The 22,778-nt window shown below is 42.6% G+C and overlaps 1 protein-coding gene and 1 pseudogene across 1 annotated transcript; one reads left to right on the top strand and one right to left on the bottom strand.

The window, feature by feature from the left end:
* The first annotated feature begins 364 nt into the window (after positions 1-364).
* Positions 365-17,200, top strand: Paics (phosphoribosylaminoimidazole carboxylase and phosphoribosylaminoimidazolesuccinocarboxamide synthase). Its single transcript, XM_085691732.2, has 9 exons — positions 365-529; positions 6,124-6,321; positions 8,505-8,683; positions 10,325-10,504; positions 10,610-10,723; positions 11,297-11,380; positions 13,489-13,669; positions 16,200-16,358; positions 16,614-17,200. The coding sequence occupies exons 1-9, from the start codon at positions 514-516 to the stop codon at positions 16,778-16,780; spliced, it is 1,278 nt and encodes a 425-aa protein (XP_085547858.1). The 5' UTR covers positions 365-513; the 3' UTR covers positions 16,781-17,200.
* Positions 17,201-17,682: 482 nt separating this feature from the next.
* On the bottom strand, positions 17,683-22,778 carry LOC146893818 (proteasome subunit beta type-6 pseudogene; annotated as a pseudogene).

Here is a 22,778-nt window from a genome sequence, read left to right as displayed (position 1 = left end):
GCATTCCGCGGGAGAGGTGTGTGGTGATAGTGTTCCCACACGTGGAAATCTCCGTTTTTTTCCGCTCCCGAGACGTCGGTGATGAGAGGAACGCGGTTGGTGGTGTGTTTACCCCTTAGAAGAATTGAGCTCTGTGTGCCCCGGGTCACACGCTCTTCCCCGGCCGTTGGGACTTGGTGACTTGGTACGCTCCAACACAGAACTTTCTCCCGACCAGCGGGGCACAGCCTGCGCGCCACTTTCCGCCGCTGGGGATTGAGACGCAGAGCCGCCCGGAAGTGGTGTCTTGTCGGGGCGCATGCGCGGCGGCAATCCTAGGGCCCGCTATTCCACCTCTTGACTCGGCCAGTCCAGTATTTCCCGTCGCCCGGTGGCACGGACTGACTAGACCTTGTGACTGCTTCTGTGCTTGCACCGCCTTTCCCCGCCCTTCTGAGCGTCTGGTGGTTCTTGTTTTACCGACCGCTACTTCACTTTCCCGCTCTGTCTTGCACCTCCAACCCTCTTAGGATCATGGCGACAGCTGAGGGTGAGTAGCAGGCCTTCTGACTCGCTGGTGTCCTCCCACACACACCCTCCAGCAGGGAGTTGCTTGCTTGGCGTGGACACGTGCGGCCGCGGGGTCGGATTGCAGTCCTCCTGGTACAGTGCCTGGCTGCCTTACCCGCCGTGGCGCCATGGGCCCAGATACTGCACACGTGGTGTACGTGCAGGGAGACGTGCTTTGGACAATAAGCACCCGGGGCCTCCTGAAATTCCCAGAAAACTCCCCGGAGTGGAGGAAAGTAGCAGAGTGGGAAGGTGCCCCGGAGGAGAAATGGCCTAAAACTAACGAAGTGCCTACAATCTGTGATAAACAATCATGAAAATCTAGCACAATTTTTCAACCCAAAGTTTTGTTTATTTTGTTAAGATTCATACGCCAATAATCTCCTTCAGGTTAGCCATATAATTTAATAATATGACTCTAGGTCCAAATATTTTGTGTTGGTCAAGTGCGTGATTTGTAGTCCAGGCTAGCCTGGGATTTCGGGAACGGGTGCGGGAGAGTACCGATTTGTACTAACTGGTAGGCTTTGGTGCCATGATAACTTTGGAGAGCGCCAAAATCGAAGGAAAACTTCTCACATTTTGTTTGATAAGTTTAGTTAGCTACCATTTTGTCTCTGCCTGGTAAGAGCCTCCGGAAAGGTGGTTTGTTGCTTTTTGCCAATAAAACGCTGTGGTGGGCTACAATAAAAGTTTCTAGATAGTGGCGTAAAATGTGTTGGCGCCCCAGTATATTCTTTCCCACTTACGAAGAGCGAAAAACAACAAAGCGGTGCTATAGCTTCATTAATTGGGACTTTGGCCCAGAATTTTTCTGAGATCAGGGTGCCTGTACTTCAAAACTAGAAAAGATCTCTAGAATTTTCCTCTTCAGTTCCATTACTCTCTTGTGAGAGAATGTTATATTGGGGTGTGCTTGAGAAGTCTGGAGTGTGTCTGGTTCCCTACAACCGGAGTAAAATGCCTTTTTAATAGATTCGGCTTTTATGCTTTTGGTTTGGGGTTTGTTGGTTTTTTGTTTTTTGTTTTCCCCTGAGGCACTGTTTCTCTGTATCTTTAGTAACCTGATCTGGAACTATCTCTTGTAGACCAAGCTGGCCTGGAACTCAGAGATCCGCCTAACTCTGTCACCCGAGTGCTGGGATTAAAGTCACGTGCCACCTTTTGACTCAATATGTTGTGTGTAAGTCCTTATTGGACAATGCGGTGCTAAAATGTTTGTTTTTAAGACTTAAATTTAATTCCATTAACCGGTCAGACCTCTGTCTCTGTTTGAATTCATCTATTAATTTGGGTCTTGTTCTGTGTATGTTGGTGTTGAAATATGGTCTCTATATAGCCCTGGCTGACCTGGAACTCACAGATCTTGCTGAGATCAAAGGCACACACCATCATGCCCAAAATCGCTTATTAGTTTTTAACAGTCATCTGCTTCCTGCATATTTTTTCTTTCTTTTATTTTTTTGTAGTTTGTTTTTTAATTTATGAGATTGTGATTACACTTCTTTCTTTCCTCCATCACAGCCTCCTAGAGACACCCTCCCACTCTCCTTAAATTTGTGGCCTCTTTTTAACTGTTATTGTATGTATGTGTTTATCTACATGTACATATATGTTAAATATAACCTACTCGGCCCTTAGAATGTTTGTCGTCTGTTTTCGAGGCTGACCATTTGGCACTGGGCAACCAGTTGGTATTAAGGTAGATGCCTCTCCCGATTCTTGCTTTTCTCATTTGCCTACAGCTCTTGGTGTAGGGTTGCAGCCTCATGATGCTTCTCCATTCGCTCTGGCATTTTCGTTGGTACCCTCTCCTTCTTCAGCTCACTGGGAGACAGTCTCACAGCAGGCCCCATTTCTCTGGCTCTCAAAATCTTTTCGCCCCTTCTTCCACAGTGTTCTCCAAGCCTTCGCTACAGGATGTCTAGATTGGAACTGGGCCCCAGATCGCCGGAGACTAGGTGATAAATATAGATAACACTGGATAGAAACTTTTAGTTTTCTACTTAATTCATTTTAGCCTTTTTATTTTATTTGAGATTTGGTCCAGGCTTACCATGAACTCATATAAGAGTCTGGATTTGAACTTTTGTTTCTTTCTCCCAAATCCTGGGACTAGAGCTGCCTTCATGTCTGTATGTGCATCACATGTGACATGTGTCCCTGGTGCTGACAGCGGTATGAAGATGTTCAAATCCCTTAAAACTGGAGTTTAGGATGGTTGTGAGTGAGCCACCATGTGGGAACTGGAAACTGAACCTGAGTTCTCTGCAGGACAGCGTGTGATCTTAATTGCTGAGCCGGCTTCTCCAGTCCCTGTTTTACTTTTGGTCATTGAGTATCTGTTGTTATTTGCATGTTGAGTGCAGGTGCTCATGGGTCCTGCGCAGGAGCTGGGGTACAGGTGAATGTGAGCCACCCAGTGTGGCTGCTGGGAACTGAATTTGGGTCGCAAGTTGAGAGCAGACAGTATTAACTGCAGGGACATCTTCTCAGCCCCTTTTCCTTTAAGAACAAGTCTTCACTAGAACCCTTTCGTCCTCCGTATTAAATCAGTTCTAAATGTACTGAGTCTGCTTACTGCTCTTTTCTTAGTGCTCAGCAATCCCCGGGTTCTCAGGTTAAGTCTAAACTCACATGGCTGATAAAAATGAGTAGTGGACCAGAGGAAAGCGGCCATGTGTCAGGCCTACTGTGGAGGTTTGCGGAAGGCCTGGGAAGAGGACAGATTTTTTTTTTTTTTGCGGGATGGGGTTTCGAGACAGGGTTTCTCTGTAGCTTTAGAGGCTGGCCTCGAACTCACAGAGATCCGCCTGCCTCTGCCTCCCAAGTGCTGGGATTAAAGGCATGCACCACCACCGCCCGGCCTAAGGAGAGAAAATTTAAAGAAGTTCTAGATTCAAGAGTTCTAGAAACTAAAAGCTAAATAAGTTATAATAAATAGAAATTAAAGAGTTATAGAAAAGAAATAGAGAAATAAATTTAGAGCCCAAAACTGGAGCTATATCCTACAGGCAGGGCTTTTAAAACTGTTAATTCTTGTAGACATTAGATTATTAACCCACAGTGGAAACTTTTAACCAAATTATCACTAGTATCTACCCAGAATCAAATTAAGCCTAAGTGGCAAAAAAGAAAAATTACATTTATTTAGTGCTAATTAAGACTGTAATTCCACATGCCCAGTTTTAACAAGATGGCCTCTTTACAGTCTTAAACTACAAGAAAGGATGAAATCTCTTAGAGGAATATCTCTGGGTAGTTTGAATGAAAGAGTCAGTGTACTGTGTGGGTAACAGGTTGTAAAACTAGTGTTTCAGGAACATAGTTTGGTCCAGTCCAAAGATCAGCTCACGTGGTTGTGGCCATGTCTCCCCCTGCAGTCCATTTCAAAAAAAATTAATCCCACAAGGGTTTGCCTCCTGCATCCATTTTTAAGAACTCTGACCCAACGCTAGGCCATTGATTTCCTTCTTGGACACTTAATTGTTTTCCTGTGCCAGCTGCTGGTGTGACCTAATCAACTTGGTTTATTTTTGTTTGTTGGGGCACTAAGTGCTCAGCCCTGCTCCACTCCACACTTGCTGCTTGATCTTGCCCCTTTTAATTATCCCATGCGACATTCTGATTATATTTCAGGCCTCCATGCAGCTTTTACTTTATTCTAGGCTTCTCTGATGCAAGTAAGGTGGTCCTGCTGTGAATGTGGGGTCCCATAGTCTCCCAAATAGTCTCTCCTACTTTGTGTTATTTTTATTATGATTGCTTATTTATTGACAGTTCTTTCAATACTCGGGTCCCTTGAGGGCAGAAACTAGATTTCATTTGCTATTATGTCCATCATCCTGGCACACGAATACCCTGGAAAAGCTCTGGGGATAAATGTGTTGTGGAAACATGAGAAGCAATTCCCTGTACCTTTAAACTTTGGTTACTTGTTTTCATCCAAATCATTCCAGTGTGGAGCCCAGTGCTCTGCCTGTCTGGGAGAGGCAGAGAAACCTCTGAGTTCCAGGTTAGCCTGGTCTGTCTACAAAGGGCATTCCAGCCTAGCCAGGTCTGTGGAGTGAGACCCTGGCCCAGGAAAAAAAGAAAATGCTTTTGTGTTTATTTCCTGGTACTTTCCAGTGGAGAGGGTACTGACTGACTGCAGAGACTTGAAGTACTTCTTTCCCGTGGGCTAACTAACCCTAGTGTAAATAGATGAAAGCCTGCAGTTGTCTCCCAGTCTAGCCTAGGAGTGGGGTGGGGCCAGCTTCAGAACCAACCTCATAAAAATGTCTTTTGGTTTGGGATTTGTTTTTTATTTGGTACTGGGGAGGCCCAAAGAATCTGGAACTTGTTTCTAGTTCAGTCAGGGTTACTCAAACAGAGGTCCCACCTAGTTGTAAGTCAGCCTCTCTCAAGGCTGTAGTCAGCAGGTGTGGCCAGCTGCTGTTCCTCCCGCTCCCTCCGGGACTGGGAAGTAGTTGGTTCCCACCGGAAACAAAAGTCTAAGGATCCAACTAAGTTCCAGTTCCCGGGGAGCGGCTGGTCTAGGGTGTGGGGTCTAGAGCGTGAGTGTCCGAATGTAGCCCAGAACTTTCAATTTGTATGTAAATGCAGTCTTTTGTTTTACTCCTACCTTTTGGGGTTAGGGGTATATTAACCTGTTAGAAAATTAAACACGGGCGAATTTTCGGTACATTTCTAAATTTCCACACCTCCACTCTGGAGAAAAGTATTTGGTCAAGGCTGGCCCCCCCGAAGGGTACTAGGCTTTCAGCCCAGACCTTTTAAATGTTGTGTAAGCTCCGCTGTCACTACCTCCACCACCTACTAGATTTTTCAAATGAGTGAAGGAGCCTCCTACAAATTAATGAAAAAAAATTGAAATTAAGAAATTATTCTGAATTTTCCCGTTTAACTTGTTAAGAAAAGTCAGGAAAAATAAAGCATTTTTCTCCTGTAACTTAATTTAAATAATGTATTGTAGTTGTGTATACAAAAATAGTACTGCTAGTATTCAGGTATCTGTACTGGCCAGACCTTGGGGTGTATGTCCCCAGTTGTAGCCACTAAGAGCACCTCCTGTGCACATTCATTACCTTCCCTGCCACTCCTGTACCCAGAGGCCAGTCTCCCCTGCCCCCTTTTCCCGTTCACTTTCTCCCAATATAAAACCCCTCCACCTGAGGCCTGTCACATGACATCTTTCTCTCCTGAGCTGCTTTTTGTAAATTACAACAACTACTATGGTTACACTAATTTTAGTTGTTTTAGCTCAGAGACAAGCTGACAAAGCACAATGTTGATTCAGAAGATTTGGGATTATTTGTAGTTCTGCATATACTAAATGTGTAACATCAACTTTGTGAGCCTTACTTTTCTAATCTGTAGTTAACATAAGTACACTAACAAAATTATGTGGTGATACATGAGAAAATTACATTGAAAAGTATAAGGTTTATGCAAATGGTTTTTATAAATTTTTTATATTAATCACTGTCCATACAGTGATTCAACATTTTAGCTGATTCTTTGATATTTAGGAAATCTTCCTGAATCTGATATAATTCTATTTTATTTCCACAGTACTGAACATTGGGAGAAAACTCTATGAGGGTAAGACAAAAGAAGTCTATGAATTGTTAGATAGTCCAGGAAGAGTCCTTCTGCAGTCCAAGGACCAGATTACAGCGGGAAACGCAGCCAGAAAGAACCACCTGGAAGGCAAAGCTGCAATCTCCAATAAGATTACCAGCTGTGTTTTTCAGCTGCTACAGGGTGCCGGTGAGCGCTCCCTTTGTGTCTTTTTGGTCGTTTTCATGGGGAGAAATTATTTGGGTCAAGAACATGTTATAATTACCTGTGTATTTTACTACATCAAATGTGGGTAACTGACTTTTTCTCTGGGAGATGGCTGTTTGAGTTAACCTGTTTGGGAATGTCTCATGGGCTAAGTTGCATATAGTAAAATCAAGGCAAGAGTCTTTAAAGTTCACTCTAACAGTTAATTGATTTGGTGATATAATCTCCAATATTGACCACAGTCTTAGTCACTTTTCTTTTACCATGACTGAGGCAACTTATAAAAGAAAGTATTTAATTTGGGGTGTACAGTTCCAGAGAGTAGAGTCCATGACGGTCGTGGCCTGATGGTGGCAGGCAGGCGGGGCACTGGAGCACAACACGTAAAAGGCAGAGAGAGCTAACTGGGAATAACTTGGGGTTTTGAAACATCAAAGCCAAGCTCCTCCAACAAGGCCACACCTAATCCCAAACAGTTCCACCAACTGGGGAACAAGCATTCAAACCCACCTCCCATGAAGAAAAAAGAATTTAAGAGAAATAAACTAACAATTTCCTCTAGTCTTCAGTCCTGTGACTGACCAGTGTAATTTTCTTCTGCAAGGCCATTTTAGCCTTAGGGAATTTAACTCTGCAGGAAGCCTTCCTGGTGTTAGCAGCCCTAAGTAATAACCTGAATTTATTCCCTGGAGTGCTGCACAGTTGCTCTTTGTTCTGCCTATTGGAGGCAGTCCTGCTTCTGCTTTTAAATGCTGAGACTTAAGTATTTAAAGAGAGCAGCTGTGCCTTCCTGTCCTTGTGTTCTAAGTGCCTGGACTGAACTTAGTTAAGAGGTCCACCTTGAAAAGCTGTTCTTCTTCCAGTATACAGAATACTGAAGTGAAGGAGGAGAGTTAGAATTTTTTTATTATTTATTGGGTCATGAGGCTTTGTTTTCCAAGTTTATGTGTATGTGCTGAAGCTGGTGTGTGTGTGTGGGGGGGTGCCACATGCATGCATGAGCCCTCTGGTTTCTGAAGAGGATTTCTAGTCCCATGGAACTAGATTGGAGGTGGTTGTGAACTGCCTTGTGGATGCTAGGAACCACACCCAGCTCTGCAAGAGCAAGAAGTGCAGATCCACCCTTCCAGCCCTAGAGCAAATGTACATTTAAACTGTCATCAGAGAGGTCGTTAGTTTCCAGAGTCACAGTTCCCATCCTAAACAGCTCTTGGCTTAGCTTTTCAGTTACAGTCAGCAGAAAATGGAAGAGCACATATGATAGATGCTATTTCAAGGATTCTTTAAACATTAAAAGAAAAAGTATCTTCAGAGTGTAGGAGTGAATCACAATATGATCTTATTTTTAATTATGTATTATCTGTGTATGGGTGTAGCACGAATTCAAATTGTTCTTAATAAAAACCCAGAGTCAGATATTAGGGGATGAAAACTGAGAGATCAGAGAAGCAGAGTGGTCAGTCACTAGAGAGACCTTTTACCGCTACTGATGCTCAGACCAAGGGGCAATCCTGTCCTCAGATTGCCTTCTCTGGCTTTATCTCCAGACTACAGTGAGCTCCTGCCTCCTCCCGCTTTATATTTCTCTCTCCCCGCTGCCATATCCCTTCCTGTCTCCACCTCCCTAGTGCTGGGATTAAAAGCGTAAGCTACCACTGCCTGGCCTCTAGTGGTTTAGCTCTGCACTCTGATCTTCAGGCAAGCTTTATTTGTTACGGCACAAAGTATGCTACATGTGGGAATGTGAATTTGAGTGCAGGTGCCATAAAAGGTCAGAAACATTGGATGCCCTGGAATTGGAGTTAGAAGGATTGTGAGCCTCCAGTCATGGGTGCTAGGGACCAAACTTTGGTCCTCTAGGATAGCAATAAGCACTTAACCTCTGAGCCATCTCTAATCCCATGGTGAACTTTATTTTTGATAGAGGTTTTTCTGGGTTGTTTTGTTTTGTTTTGTTTTGAGATGACTAAGCCAATGCAAGCCTAACTTATCTGAGTTCTATCCCCCAGAAACCATGTAAAGAGGGAGCTGGCCCTGCAGGGTATACATATCAGAATAAATTGAAAGAGGAAAGAAAATAAAAGAACGAGAACTTTATTCTTTAGGTCTTCTTAACCTTTAAAGAAAAATGTATTGATTTTTACCCTTTTATCATCAATATGTAGGTATCAAAACTGCTTTCACCAAGAAATGTGGGGAGACTGCTTTCATTGCACCCCAATGTGAAATGATTCCAATTGAATGGGTGTGCCGAAGAATAGCAACTGGATCTTTTCTCAAAAGGAACCCTGGTGTAAAAGAGGGGTATAAGTTTTACCCACCAAAAGTGGAGATGTTCTTCAAGGTGATTGCTTTTGTGACTTAAATTAACTCGTATAACTTATATTAACCCATAATTTTTGTCTGTATTAGCCATGTGACCTGGTACCTTTTCAGCGAGGCAGTCACATCTTGCTTCCTCTGTATCTGGATGACAACTGCAGACTGAATCTTTCTCCTCTTCCCAGATTCTCCTGTTCTCATTGCCCCACCTCTACTTTCTGCCTGGTCGTCCCACCTATACTTCCTGCCTGGCTACTGGACAATCAGCATTTTATTAAACAAATACAAGAAACAAATCTTTACAGGGTAAAACCATTGTCCCACAGCAAGAAAAGATTTAGATGCTTGGTGGGCCTGGTGGTACACACCTGTATTCCTGCCCAGTATTTAAGGAATGAAGGCAGGGGCTGAAGAGGTGACTCAGCAGTCAAGGGTACTGACTATTCTTCCAGAGGACCCAAGTTCTCTCCCAGTACTCATTTGTGGCTTACAACTATTTAACTCTAGTCCCAGGAAGTCTGATGGCCTCTTCTGGTATACATGCAGGGAAAATACCCATACTTACTGAGAAATGAAAGGAAAGAAGGGGCATAGAAAAACTACTAGTTCAAGGCCAGTCTGGGCAATGTAATAAGACACTGTCCCTAGGTGTTTTGATTTTGTTTTGTTGATTTTTGAGACTTTTGAGATTTTGTGTATTCCTGCCTGGCTATCCTGGAACTCAACTCTCAACCAGGCTGGCCTCAAACTCAGAGATTTGTCTGCCTCCACCTCCCAAGTACTTGGAGTTTTATAATTTTAATTATATTATGAACATTTTATTAATTGATTAAAAAGGAAAATTGACATTGTATCCAAAGTAGATACACGTGATGCACATATATAAAGACAGAACATTCATCACATAAAAATTGCTTTACAGAGAGAGGACAAATTTGGTTTAAGTATTTAATTACCTAGAATAAGTGTCTTATCTAAAGGACCTAAAAGAGCTATTAAAAGTAAACAAATTAGGAGCTAGAGAGATGGCTTAGCAGTTAGGAGCACTGGTTCAAGGTTTAAGTCCCAGCATCCACATGGTAGTTCGGATATGCCTGTAACTCCAATTCCAGGGGATCTAACTTCCTTTTCTGTCCTCTGTAGGCACCATAGTATACAAATGGCATATTATGTGTAGGCAAAACACACATAGACCTCAAAAGAAAAACTGTGTGTGTAAAAGTAGTCAAATTAGGGCCTGAATGGTGGCTCAGCACTTAACTACTCTTACAGAGAAGCAGAATTTGCTTTCATCTCCACACATGTAGCATAGTACACAAATAAAAAAAATTCAAATAGACAAAGTTGAATCTTAGGATGTTCTGAGAGGTTAGTTGTATTGAAAATATCAATTCTTTTTGTTGTTGTTGTTTTTCCCAACAGGGTTTCTCTGTGTAGCCCTGACTGTCCTGGAACTCATTTTGTAGACCAAGCTGACCTCAAATTCACAAAGATTCCCCTGCCTCTGCCTCCCAAGTGCTGGAATTAAAGATGTGCACCACCACTGTCTAATGAAAATTTCAATTCTTAGGAACACATTCCAGGAAAAAGAGAAGTTTATTTTCTCTGGAAAATTCGAAATTCTAAGATGAAATGAACTTGTACTGCTTTGCCTTATTCTCAGGATGATGCCAATAACGATCCACAGTGGTCTGAGGAGCAACTCATTGCTGCACAGTTTTGTTTTGCTGGACTTGCTATAGGCCAGACTGAAGTGGACATCATGAGTCATGCTACACAAGCTATTTTTGAAATACTGGAGAAAGCCTGGCTGCCCCAGAACTGCACGCTGGTTGATATGAAGGTACTGATAAAATAAGGTTTAAAAATGAAGGTTGTAAATAAGAAGTGGCTTTAGTAGTGTGTGCTTTTTTTTCAAATCATTTCCTTGGTAATGTGCTACTTCTAGATTGAATTTGGTGTTGATATAACCACCAAACAGATTGTTCTTGCTGATGTTATTGATAATGATTCTTGGAGACTCTGGCCATCGGGAGATCGGAGCCAACAGAAAGACAAACAGGTATGTAGTGTTTTGTAATATCAAGCTGTGGCAGTGGTGAGGGGAAGGGGATATTAGTCTGACATATTGTTAAGTGTTTGCCTTCAAAAATCATTTCTCTCTGCTGGAGATACAGCACAATGGCAGGCCACGTGCTTAGCACACACAAGGCCCTGGATTCAGCCTTCAGTACCAAAAAGTAAAAGTAGACGGAACTCTCCTGTGGAATACTTTTAACCTACAAAAGCAGGTTTTTGTATTATTTGTCATCTTTTGATTCTTAAACAGGAAAGGAGCAAGTGTCCTTGTTTATCTAATAAGTATCTTCACAATATCAAGACTAAGTAACAAATCTGGGACTCTACATAGCAAGTCTCAAGGGCTTAAGTCAGTTACTTGTAATTGCTAATAAAAGCATTTGACCTTAAATGAAAAGCAAAACTTTGCTGCAGAAATTTTTTATTGGAAAAACATTTGTACAGCAGGGTGCATTTTCAGACAGATCTCATTATGCAAACCTGTTATAAGCTCTACTTAAGCAAGTATTTTAAGATAGCAAGATAAGATTATCTAACTTTGTATTTTACTTTCCAGTCTTACCGTGACCTCAAGGAAGTAACTCCGGAAGGACTCCAGATGGTAAAGAAAAACTTTGAGTGGGTTGCAGATCGAGTGGAGGTAATTCTTCTCTAGTAAACCTGCAATAAACAAAACGTTAGGTTTCTTTATTTGATGGCATCATTGGGCTGAGGAAGTAGCTCAGTAGTTTTTAAAGTGTTTGCCTGCTTTGAAGCATGAAGACCTGGCTCTTATTCTCCAGCACCCATATAAAACAACAAGAAAATGCCAGATGTGGTGGCATTTGTAATCAGTCCCAAGGTTGGGATTCAGGGCAGGAGGATCCCTGGCCTCCCATGGTGGCCAGCATACTTGGGAAGTTCCAGGCCACAGACAGTCCTGTCTCCAGAAGAAAGAAGAGATAGACAGATACGACAAGATGGCTCAGTGGTTTAATCACTTGTTGCAAAGTCTCATATAATAGAGGTCAAACGAAAAAGTCAAATCCAGTGTTCTCTGACTTCCACATTTGTGTGGACATATACACAAAAATAAATTACTGTTTTAAATTAAGGGAAAAGTTGGCTGGCGCCTGAGGAGCATCTGTGCTGTCCTCTGCGCGCCACACGTTTGTGCATAGCAGACAGTGTTTCCAGGATGCTGACGTCTCAGCCTCTTTGGAGGCCAAGATGTGAAGTTTCAAGGTCCAGGCCAGTGTGGGCAACCTGATTAAGTGAAACTATGTGGGGTTTGTTGTTGTTGTTTGTTTGTTTGTTTGTTTGTTGAGACAGGGCTTCTTTGTAGTTTTGGACCCTATCCTGGAACTCCCTCTGTAGACCAGACTAGCTTCAGATCTCTGCTGGGATTAAGGGCGTGTGCCACGACAGCCCATTTTGTATCTTTTTTTCAGTGACTTTGAAAGAAAGGAAGAGCTTTAGAGGTGGTGCCAACCGTGCTTCCTTACCAGAACTCTCTGCTGTTGAGTTCATGCCGTTCACAGTTCTCGTGTGGGAGCCTGAGGTTCTGTTTCTAACCTCTGTGTGTCACTTTCATTTTTATGGTATTATGACTGTGAATCCATGAAAGTTGAATGGGATTGATTATGAATCATAATCACTTTTTAGAAGATTATTTCCAACTTATGTGTGTAGATGGAGCACAAAGTGGCCAACTGACAAATTTATAACCTAACCTAATTTGGTTGATTATGCTTTAAAGGTTCAGCAGAATGCTAAAACCCCTGGGATGAAATACTTGTTATTGTTCCCCGAATATTAAAATGCTTATTATCTTCTTCATTAATTAATAAACATAATTTGTCTGGTTAAAAAGTCTTATCTGTTGGCAGGCAGGCAAGGTGGTATATGCCTGTGATCCTAGGACCCAGAAGGCAGTAACATTGCAAGTTTGAGTCAAGCCTGAGCTGTGTACTCAGACCCTACCTTAAGTTAAACAAATTTATGCATCATACAGAGGTCTGGGGTGTGTTCATTCTTTTTTGAGACAAGACCTTGAAATGTAGACCGGGATGGCCACCAACTCCCAGGAATCTACCTTCCTCTGTCTCTTCGGTATTAGGATTAAAGGTGTGTGCCACTTTGTCTAAGATTCTTACTATGACTTTAGCGATCTTGTTCTGCTTAATTTTGGTCTGTTCAGAAAGAAAATGCCAAGTGTGCATGGTGGCACATACTTTTAATCCTAGCACTTGGAAGGGAGATGGCATATCTCTGAGGTTAAAGCCAGCTTGCTCTACATAATGAGACCTGTCTCAGAAAATAAAACAAACAAACAAAAATTATGTGCTGAGGCTGTAGCTTAGTTGACAAGTGCTTGCCTAGCAGTCATGAAGCCCTAGGTTTGATTTCCCGGACTGCATAAGACCAAGTGTGACAGTGCTCACCTGTGAGCCAGCACTCAGGAAACCAGAGGTTGAAAATCATGCTCAGTTGCCTGTAAGGCTCGGGTCATCCGTGGCTCTACAGACACAACCCTTTCAAAAAAGGAAAGGAAAAGATAGAGAAGCCAGCTGTCTGGGTGCTGGAGGCAAAGAGGCAAGAGTATCCGGAATTGACAGGCATCCTCAGCTATGTAACGCCCTAGCTCAACATACGCGCACGCGTGCTCAAACACACACACACACACACACACAGAAAAAAATGATACTCTCTTACACTGACTTCTTGTGGTACCCATTTTTGTCTTTTTCATACCCATTTCTCCTCTAGTTGCTTCTGAAGTCAGACAGTCAGTGCAGGGTTGTAGTGCTGATGGGTTCAGCTTCTGACCTTGGTCACTGTGAGAAAATTAAGAAGGCTTGTGGAAACTTCGGGATTCCATGTGAACTCCGAGTGACATCTGCCCATAAAGGACCAGATGAGACGTTGAGGATTAAAGCAGAGTATGAAGGTAAACTTTATAAATAAATGAGGAATTTTGGCTATTTCTGATTTTGATAAAAGGTTTTAAAATATTATTTTTGAATAATTATAAATAAATGATAATGTTTAAGAGAGCCTTTCCATATTTCCAAGGAAAATCATGTGGCATGCCTTGCCATAAGCCATGCTTTTGGGTGACTTCTGTTGTGGTCCAGCCGGCTGGTTCGTACATTCCAGGGTAGGGTGTGTGATTAGAAATGTTAGGTCGGAGGAACAGAGATGTGAAAGAAACACAGAGACATAGGGTAGTATCTGGACGGCAGCTCAGCCTATACTCAATTCGCCTGTATTTAATTTTCATATACTTTTATACCCTAATAAAAATGGGGGGAAAGAAGGCAAAAGATTGCTTTAACATGACACAAAGGACAACCAGCACAGTTACTTGATTCAAACTTTAGACATCAAGCCATTATTTCCTGAGTAAAGCATTTGATGTTTTAGGCAGGATATGGATATGCAGCAAACACAACCTAGACCAAGTGTCCTGTAGGCAGCCACTCCCTATGTCAAACCCCCTATTTTAAAATGAAGGAGCAGGAATAGGCTCATTCTCTGGACCATCTTAATATCTAAAACACCACGTAAACATACCCTAGATCAGGGTTTCTTATTTGTAGCCACACTTGTGGTCACCAACTTTGAAAGAGTAAAAGTAAGCTCACACTCTGATCTTTAGTCAAGGTGGAAACGCTCCCATCTGTCTGCCTCCACATGTGCCTGTGCTTTATACTTATTTCCAGGGATGCATTAGAAACCTGTGAAAGAATGCGGAGCAAGAACTTAAAGTACAGGTGTGAAGGGGCTGGAACGAGGTCTCAGTTGAATTCCCTGCGCCCACATTAGGCATCCCACAACTGCCTATAACTCCAGTTTCAGGGTACCAGACATCCTATGCCTCTTTGGGCACCTGCACGCCTGTGACGCCAATAAACTCATGCAGGCACACATAGTTTTGTTGTTTTTTTTGTTTGTTTGTTTTAAAGTGGCTCATTGATTAAGAACACTCAACAACCACCTGTAGCTCCAGTCCTGGGATGTTCTGGCATGAAAAAAGCAAACTACACCTGTAAAGATGTGTAGTCTCCTTGTCTAATTATCAACGCCCCTTGAGCATTGTTTCTGGTGTGTTTCAAAAGAAAAGGAGCCCCTTACCTGGCTGTATGAGGCCTAGGGCCTTTCTCTTTGTTAGCTTTCTTAGAAGGAAATAAGAAATAAAGCTATGGGGCTGGAGAGATGGCTCAGAGGTTAAGAGCATTGCCTGCTCTTCCAAAGGTCCTGAGTTCAATTCCCAGCAACCACATGGTGGCTCACAACCATCTGTAATGGGGTCTGGTGCCCTCTTCTGGCCTGCAGGCATACACACAGACAGAATATTGTATACATAACAAATAAATAATAAATAATTTAAAAAAAAAAAGAAAGAAAGAAAGCTATGGTTTCATGAAATAGGACATTAAATAAATGATAGGATAAAAGAATAAATATAGGATATCATTGATCTAAAATACTGAGGTCTGTTTTCACAAGAAAACTTTTCTAGGGAAAAATGTTTGATTCTTTCAGTGTCTACTACAGAAGTATAGTTAATCATGAGAGGAATGCTTCCCGGTCCTTTTAATAAGCTAATGAAGACGTGGATTCTTTATCCAGAAACACAGATTGAGTTATAATATAGCTCAGTTGGTGGAGTGCTTACTTAGCATGCAAGAAATTCAGGATTCAATATACAACATCACATAAAACCCAGAACAGGTATCACACTTAATAGTCCTAACAGTTGGAGGGTCGAGCTGAGTCTGGACTAGAATAAGACCCTATGTAAATATGTCAGGTTTGAAATTTGTATATGCACTTTGGCTCTTGATTTTTGATGCTGGAAATGATCGAGCCTATAGTCTCAAGCACCCTAAGCACTTTAGCTGTGGGTGCTTTACTATATGTATCCCAGCACCCAGATCTTGTGTATTCGGGAAGTAGCCACAACATTTTTACTCACTTTTAAATGAGTACTGGCAGCATGTTGAAGGACAGCTCAACATGGTGGGGTCTTCAGAAGGAAGCTATGAACCATACATTCCCTCACCTACTTGACAACATTGCCTTTATACCATTGATCTCAAAAATGGCTAGACCTATTCTACCTAGGTTATTATTTACTGTACACTTATGTAACAGAGTGAATTTTAATTTTGAATATGTATATGCAACTATCTTTTAGAGACTTTTTCCATTGCAGATTACTGAGGGATTTTATTTTATTTTTATTGTATAAGTATGTGCAGATTCATGTGCCATGAGCATGCATGTAGGTTAGAGAACAGCTTGCAAGAGTCAATTCTCTCCAACTATCTGGGTTCCAGAGGTTAAGCATAGGTCATCAGACTTGGAAACAAAGTCCCCTTTTCCCACAGAGCCATCTTACCTGCCCAGGATTGTTCTGTTCCTGATGTTACTGTCACCAAAACAAATTACCTGGTTATCTTGTAATTCCCTAGGGGATGGCATACCTACTGTATTTGTCGCCGTGGCTGGCAGAAGCAATGGTTTGGGCCCAGTGATGTCTGGTAACACTGCATATCCAGTTATCAGCTGTCCCCCCATCACACCAGACTGGGGTGCTCAGGATGTGTGGTCATCTCTTCGATTGCCCAGTGGTAAGACCCTGAAAATGATCAGTACTGCGTGTAGACCCAAAACTTCAAGATGCAACCTCAATGTCTCTATCCAACTTCATCTACTAATATTTGATTGCACATTACAGGCTACTAATTTTAATATTCTACATCTATATGTTTAATATGCATCTCTAAGAAATAAGAGCTTGGGTTTATTATTATCCTTTAGTTTGTTTTTTATTTATTTTTAAGCTACCAACTCATTCTTCTGCCTTTTCCTTTCTGAATCAACAGGTCTTGGCTGTTCAACTATACTCTCTCCAGAAGGATCCGCCCAGTTTGCTGCTCAGATATTTGGGTTAAACAATCATTTGGTGTGGGCCAAACTTCGAGCGAGCATATTGAACACGTGGATATCTTTAAAGCAAGCTGACAAGAAAATCAGAGAATGCAATTTGTAAAAAAGGAAAGAAAGAAAGAATTTACCTTTTAGGAGAAAAGTTACACATTCCTAGTTTGGATTAAAAGGGAAAGAATTCAAACAATGATTTCACATCAGAGAAATCAGTTCAACTAACTACTGAAAAAATGGTCCTCTAGATATCACCCACTATATGGTCACTGTTGGACAGTTGTGTAACATTAGCAAAGAAATGTCATTTATGGAGCTGGAGCTATGTCTGCTGAAGAATCAGTGTGGCTCTCTTGCAGAGGACTGAGTTTGGTTCCCAGCATCCATATGGAATAATAATCACCTGTAACTTTTCATTATTTCTAAATGCTAATAATGACTTTTTATAAATCAGTGGTTACTTCTTGATCTTCTATAGTTCACTATTTGATTGAAAATTAAAATATTAGTATTGTTTATGCTAACAATACACTCTTCTCACTGCATGGTCTGTACTCCAAGTCATTATCTAAGAAAGTACACAGCTACGTGACTCCAGCTAAGTTTGTGCTTTGTTTCTACAGTGGTGAGGAAACCTTAGGGCCTTTCACCTTTCACCTATTCAGATACTACCTCTTATAATCTACTTGCTTGGACCCTGTAGGGTGTAATTAGTCAACCGTTACTTCAGCTAGACATCAAGATGGTTAAAACTTACCATATTTTCTCAGCCTTTTTCTTAGATGTTGGTGCCATCTACTTTGAGATTGTTAGCAGTCCAATGTCGGCCTTTGCCACACCTCCTACATATACCAGAAGACTGAGTTCTCCTATTTTTGCCATTTGGTATCTTAAAGGCTATTGGCCAAAGGAGCTCCCATTGCAAAAAGTTGCTGGAGATAGTCTAGTGGCAGAGCACTTCTCTGGCATGCACAAGGCTCTGGAAGGAGGAATCACTTTTTTCCCCGGGGAAACAATCCCCCCTTTTCTCTCCCCCACACCCCAAAAGTAAAATACTGGTTATTTGGGCTTCATCATCTTCAGTTTCCATAAAACAGACATGGTGGGCATAACAGTTCTTTGCTGGCTTGTCAACTAGAGAAATGCTGCACACTTTGTTTCTCTCACAGTGTATTAGTTACTCTGCACACAAGTGACAAGATACTAACCACAGGGTGAATTTCTTCTGGCTCACAGTGGGGAAGTCCTGCTGGCAGGAGTGCCTAGTCATGCTCCCAGGGGCAGAAAAGGGAATGAATGCTACTGCTAGGTCACTCTGCTTTTCATTCTGTCCATGGTCTAGCCCATGGGATGGTGCCACCCACATCTAAGGTGACTCATCCTGGCTCAGGGAGCTCTCCTGAAAATACCAACACATCCAATGGTGTGTTTCCATGGTGACTTTAAGTCCTGTCAAGTTGACAATGAAGTTTAACCATCACAGTTTCACTCTGCTATGCCTAGGTGTCTCCTAGAAATTAAAGAATTACAGTTTTGGGTTTTTTAGATTTATTTATTATGCATACAGTTTTCTGTCTGCATGTATGTCTGCAAGCCAGAAGAGGGCACCAGATCTCATTACAGATGGTTGTGAGCCATCATGTGGTTGCTGGGAATTGAACTAGGACCTCTGGAAAAGCAACCAGTGCTCTTAACCGCTGAGCCACCTCACCAGCCCCCATGGTGTTTTTTTTTTTTTAAACATCTAGACAGGCTTACTGTTGCTTGATGTGTTGATATTTCACTACCCCACAGTTAGACCCCACCTAACTATGGTACGTGAAAATTATTTTTAAGCATGGACAGATTGGTTAACAGAATCATCTATTACATCATCAGTTTGACCATTTGTTTTCAAATTTTTATTTTTAAATATGTTTACATGTATGGCTGTGTGCATGTAAATATCAGTGCCTTTAGACCAGAGGTGTCAGGAGTTTCCTAGAGCTGAAGTTACTGCCTGGTATGGGTGATGGGACTCATGCAAGTCCTCTGAAAGAACAGTGGATTCTCCTAACCATGGAGCAATTTCTCTAGCCCCCTTTAGTTTCTTTTAATATGCAGTGTAAGTCCTTGGTATAATCATTTGCATTTGAAAGTATGTTTTGTTTAAAATGCATAAACGTTTTTCATTCCCCTGGTTTGTAGAGGAACATTGAGTGAGTGGTACAGTTTTTATTTATTGAGACACTGACATGTTGCCCAAGTGTGCCCCACACTTGATCTACAGCCCAGGGTAACCTTGAGTTTCTGATCTTCCTACCACTACCACCTGATTTAGATGGTGCTGAGGATTGGACCCAGGCTTTTATGGATGCTAGGCAAGCACTCTGCCAAATGAGCGACATCCCCAGCCCTGCCTGGTTTTTAAATTTTTGTTGTAAATCTATGTGAGATTTTTGTTGCTTCAATAAGTAATCTAAAATCAAGTGAGTTAACATGTAAACCTGGCAAATGACTATAGTATAATACATCCTTTTAACAACTGTATAGAAAATAAAATTCTAGCTCACCGTGAAAACCACCCTGACCAGGACTTCAGCTACATTTGTTTGTCTGCTGTGGTGTAGGCAAAGACTTTTCAGACTCTGAATAATCACCCAGAAACTATATTAATTACAACACTGTTTGGCCTGTTAGCTCAGGCTTATTAACTAACTCTTATATCTTTAATTAACCCATTTCTATTAATCTATGTATCACCATGAGGCCGTGGCCTACCAGAAAGTTTTTGTGCATCTGTCTCCTTCAGCAGGTACATGGTGTCTCTTGACTCCACCTACTCTATATTCATCTCTGGATTTCCTGCCTGGATATATTCTGCCCTGCCATAGGCTAGGGTATCTTCTTTATTAACCAATGGTAATAAAACATTCACAGCATACAGAGGGGAATCTCTCGAACAGGTTAACATGTGGTCCCAGCATATAAAAGGCTTTTTGGGATGATGTGGGCCTAAATAGCACTTGTCTCATGGGATGGGTGGTGTAAACTAGCATATGTGGAAGCTTCCCAGGAATCATAAGTGGTCCAGTTTATTCATACACAGATAAGCTTTTGAGTGCCTACATAATGACTGAATTTGACTGGGCTAAGAGATGCCCAGGTAGCTGATAAAATTATTTCTGCGAGTGTTTCTGAAAGGAAGTAGCATTGAATATTGACCAAGTAAAAGTCTGTTGAAGGATAAACTAGAACAAAAGGAAGTACAAGATTGCTCTGTTTGAGACGGAAAATGTCTTTACCCTTAGACGTTAGCATTTCTGGCTAGGGGCCACCATGCTTGACCTGGAATTATTAAGTAATCATGTACACTGACCATGGCTTTTCTTTCTCTGGAGACCTCCCACAAATACCCTATAACATGTACAAGGTCCTGAGGATGCAAAGATGAGTAAAGTTGAATTTCTGCCCTTAGTAAGTCTTTGCTAAACAGTCCTTTGTAGTGTTTGCACGGCCAGTGGTTTTGTGTGTGTGAGGAGGTTGGTTTTCGTTGTTGATTTTTGTCTTTTGTGGGATCACCCACCCCTGTTGAAGGGGTTGAACACAGGTCCCTGTGTGTGCTGGGCAAATGACTATGAATTAGCTTCAGTACTTTAAATGACCCCAATATGGAATAGTGACAAGGTACTTTCAATAGACTTTCTGATCTCTAAGGAAAAATACAGAGAATAAAGAGGGGGATTAATGTCTCCTTTTATTCTCAGTCATCACCCTCAGTTTTTCCTAAAACTTACATCGACCTTGTATCTTTGTTTATTGCTTATCACTTCCAGCTAGGAAGTACATATCCCCAGTACACTGGACATCTTGTTTTATCTCAGCAACGGTCAATTTCTAGGACAGGCATACACATGCCACTGAAATACTTGATGAATGAAGAAAATGCCAATTCCCAAAGATGGAGACACACTAGTGCATGTCCACCAGCTGTCCTCCAAAGATCCTTTTGACACTGTTTAGAGGTGGTGGGGCCTAGTCAGGGTGTCTTCTTAAAGGACACATTTGGACTGGGAGCTTCTTGCTTCCCAGTAATCATTAAGTGAGCTTAATGACTACCACAAGCTTCCCACCATGATGCTCTTCCTCGCCAAGGTTCCAAAACAACAAACCAACCAACCATGGGCTGAAATTTGTGAACTCATGATCCAAAATGATCTTAGTTCAGTATGATGTATTACAGTAGGCACACAAAGTTGGCAGGCACCATATGACCACTGGCTAGACAGTTTCAGTCCTTGACTCAGACAACAAATAGGAAGTAAATATTTGGCTTAAAAGCTGAGTAACAGCCAGGTGGTGGTGGCGCACTGGTAGCGTACACCTTTAATTCCAGGCAAAGTTCTGTGCCAGCTTGGTCTGCAAATCGAGTTCCAGGGCAGCCAGCAGAACTGTTATACAGAGAAACCGGAGGGGGGGGCCACAGGGACGGGGGTGCGGGACGAGACACGACACGACTGGGTAACAACCGCATTAGGATAACCTGGGGTTGACTCTGGAGGAAGTGAAGGGAGGTTTGACACAGGTCTCCCCGATTACCATAAAAAGCAGTGACAGCAAAGTAAATAGGATTTCTGGCCTCAGGATTGTAAGAGTGGGATAGTACTTAAATACTTAAAGGATTAGTGCTCAGAGGTACAGTCTGGTACTGATTGTGTAGCTGATGGTAAGAGCACTTCCGTAGCATGCGTGGGCCTGCTCTCCAGCGCCACCCAAGGAAGTTGACTCTTTTTTTTTTTCTCTTTGCAAAACTGTTTATTAACTTTTGCATCAGTATGAATATCTCTTATTATACCCTAGCACACTAGAATTCAGGGAGGTGGTAAAGTAGCAATGGAGAATTTGGGTATCTGGTCTCTCAAAAGGACCTGCCGTTCTACCCCAGATTCTTGAATGGCTGCCAAGCAGATCACCCCCTTCACTGCAGCCATCCCGTTCCATAGCCAGAGCGAGAGCATTGGCAGTGAGCTGCAGACATTCGTCCTTGGTCATGCCTTCCCGGTAGGTAGCATCAACGTAGCCATAGATTTATGAGCTCCCAGAGCCTCCAATGGCAAACGCCTTACCATCATACCCACCATGGGAACTGAGTACACCTGCCCTCCTTCTTGAGGGTCCCAGCCTGCAATGATGATCCCCGCCATCAGGTCCTCTCGGTAGCGGTAACACATCTCCTTAAACAGACTGGCGGCTTTGTGTACTAGTGGAGGCTTATTCACCTCGATACTGTGAAAACCAAGCTGGTAAGTGATGGCATCGGCTACGGCCTGGGTATCAGCTGCTGAGCCCGAGCGGCAGCAGAAGATATGGTCATGGATAGGGGTCAGCTTGTCAGTCACTCGGTTGGCGATGTAGGACCCAGTGGTTGTTCTAGAGTCGGCGCCTAGGGACACGCCCCCATCAAATTGCACAGCCATGATAGTGGTCCCTGTGGAGACTTCCCGGTTTTCCCAGTCTAGTGTGAGAGAGCCTCCGGCCCAAAAGCCGGAAGTTGACTCTTTAGAACCAGAATGTAGACTGGCTATGTGAACTTACAGAAGTACTTGAAGGAAGTCCTCCAAGAAGTAGTTTACTGTGTGACATCCACATAAATCGTAGAATCCAGTTCAGAACTGGGCATTCTCACCTGATAAGGCGCCAACCCTCTTTCCTGAACTGGATCTCGAAGAGGTTAAACAGTGCCTTAGCATTTGCGCCCGCACCAGAGTCAGCCCCTGGTTCCAACCACCGTTCCAAATCCTGAAATGGCAATTCTGAAGCATGAACCCATGAAAAGCTGTGCCTCTACCTGCCTCTTTCACGCGACTCCCGAAGGTTTCTAAGTTACCGTCTTATGGACTATACGTCTCTCCCGAATTCTGTCGCCCCGCCGCAGCCTGACCATAGTGGTCGCACCGCTTTGGGCGGACAATTTCGGTGAGTCCCTATTGAATCCTACGCTTTCTTCCTCCAGCCGCCTTTCGTCTGGAGTAGGGGTGCTAATCACTAGGTAAACCAGTTTATTGCCGGGAGACCGGAAGAAGAGCGGTTTCCGACGCTAGCTCTGGGACCTACACGCTGGCGGCGCC

This window comes from Myodes glareolus, chromosome 8, assembly GCF_982192425.1.
Source record: "Myodes glareolus chromosome 8, mMyoGla1.1, whole genome shotgun sequence".
NCBI classification, from domain to species: domain Eukaryota; kingdom Metazoa; phylum Chordata; class Mammalia; order Rodentia; family Cricetidae; genus Myodes; species Myodes glareolus.
This window is presented reverse-complemented; position numbering and strand designations above follow the sequence as displayed.

What these genes read in the sequence shown, in the direction of transcription:
- Paics (XM_085691732.2), top strand. An exon ending in TCAGCTGCTACAGGGTGCCG is followed by an intron (nt 6,322 to 8,504) that starts GTGAGCGCTCCC and finishes ATCAATATGTAG; the next exon opens with GTATCAAAACTGCTTTCACC. An exon ending in GGGTTGCAGATCGAGTGGAG is followed by an intron (nt 11,381 to 13,488) that starts GTAATTCTTCTC and finishes TTTCTCCTCTAG; the next exon opens with TTGCTTCTGAAGTCAGACAG.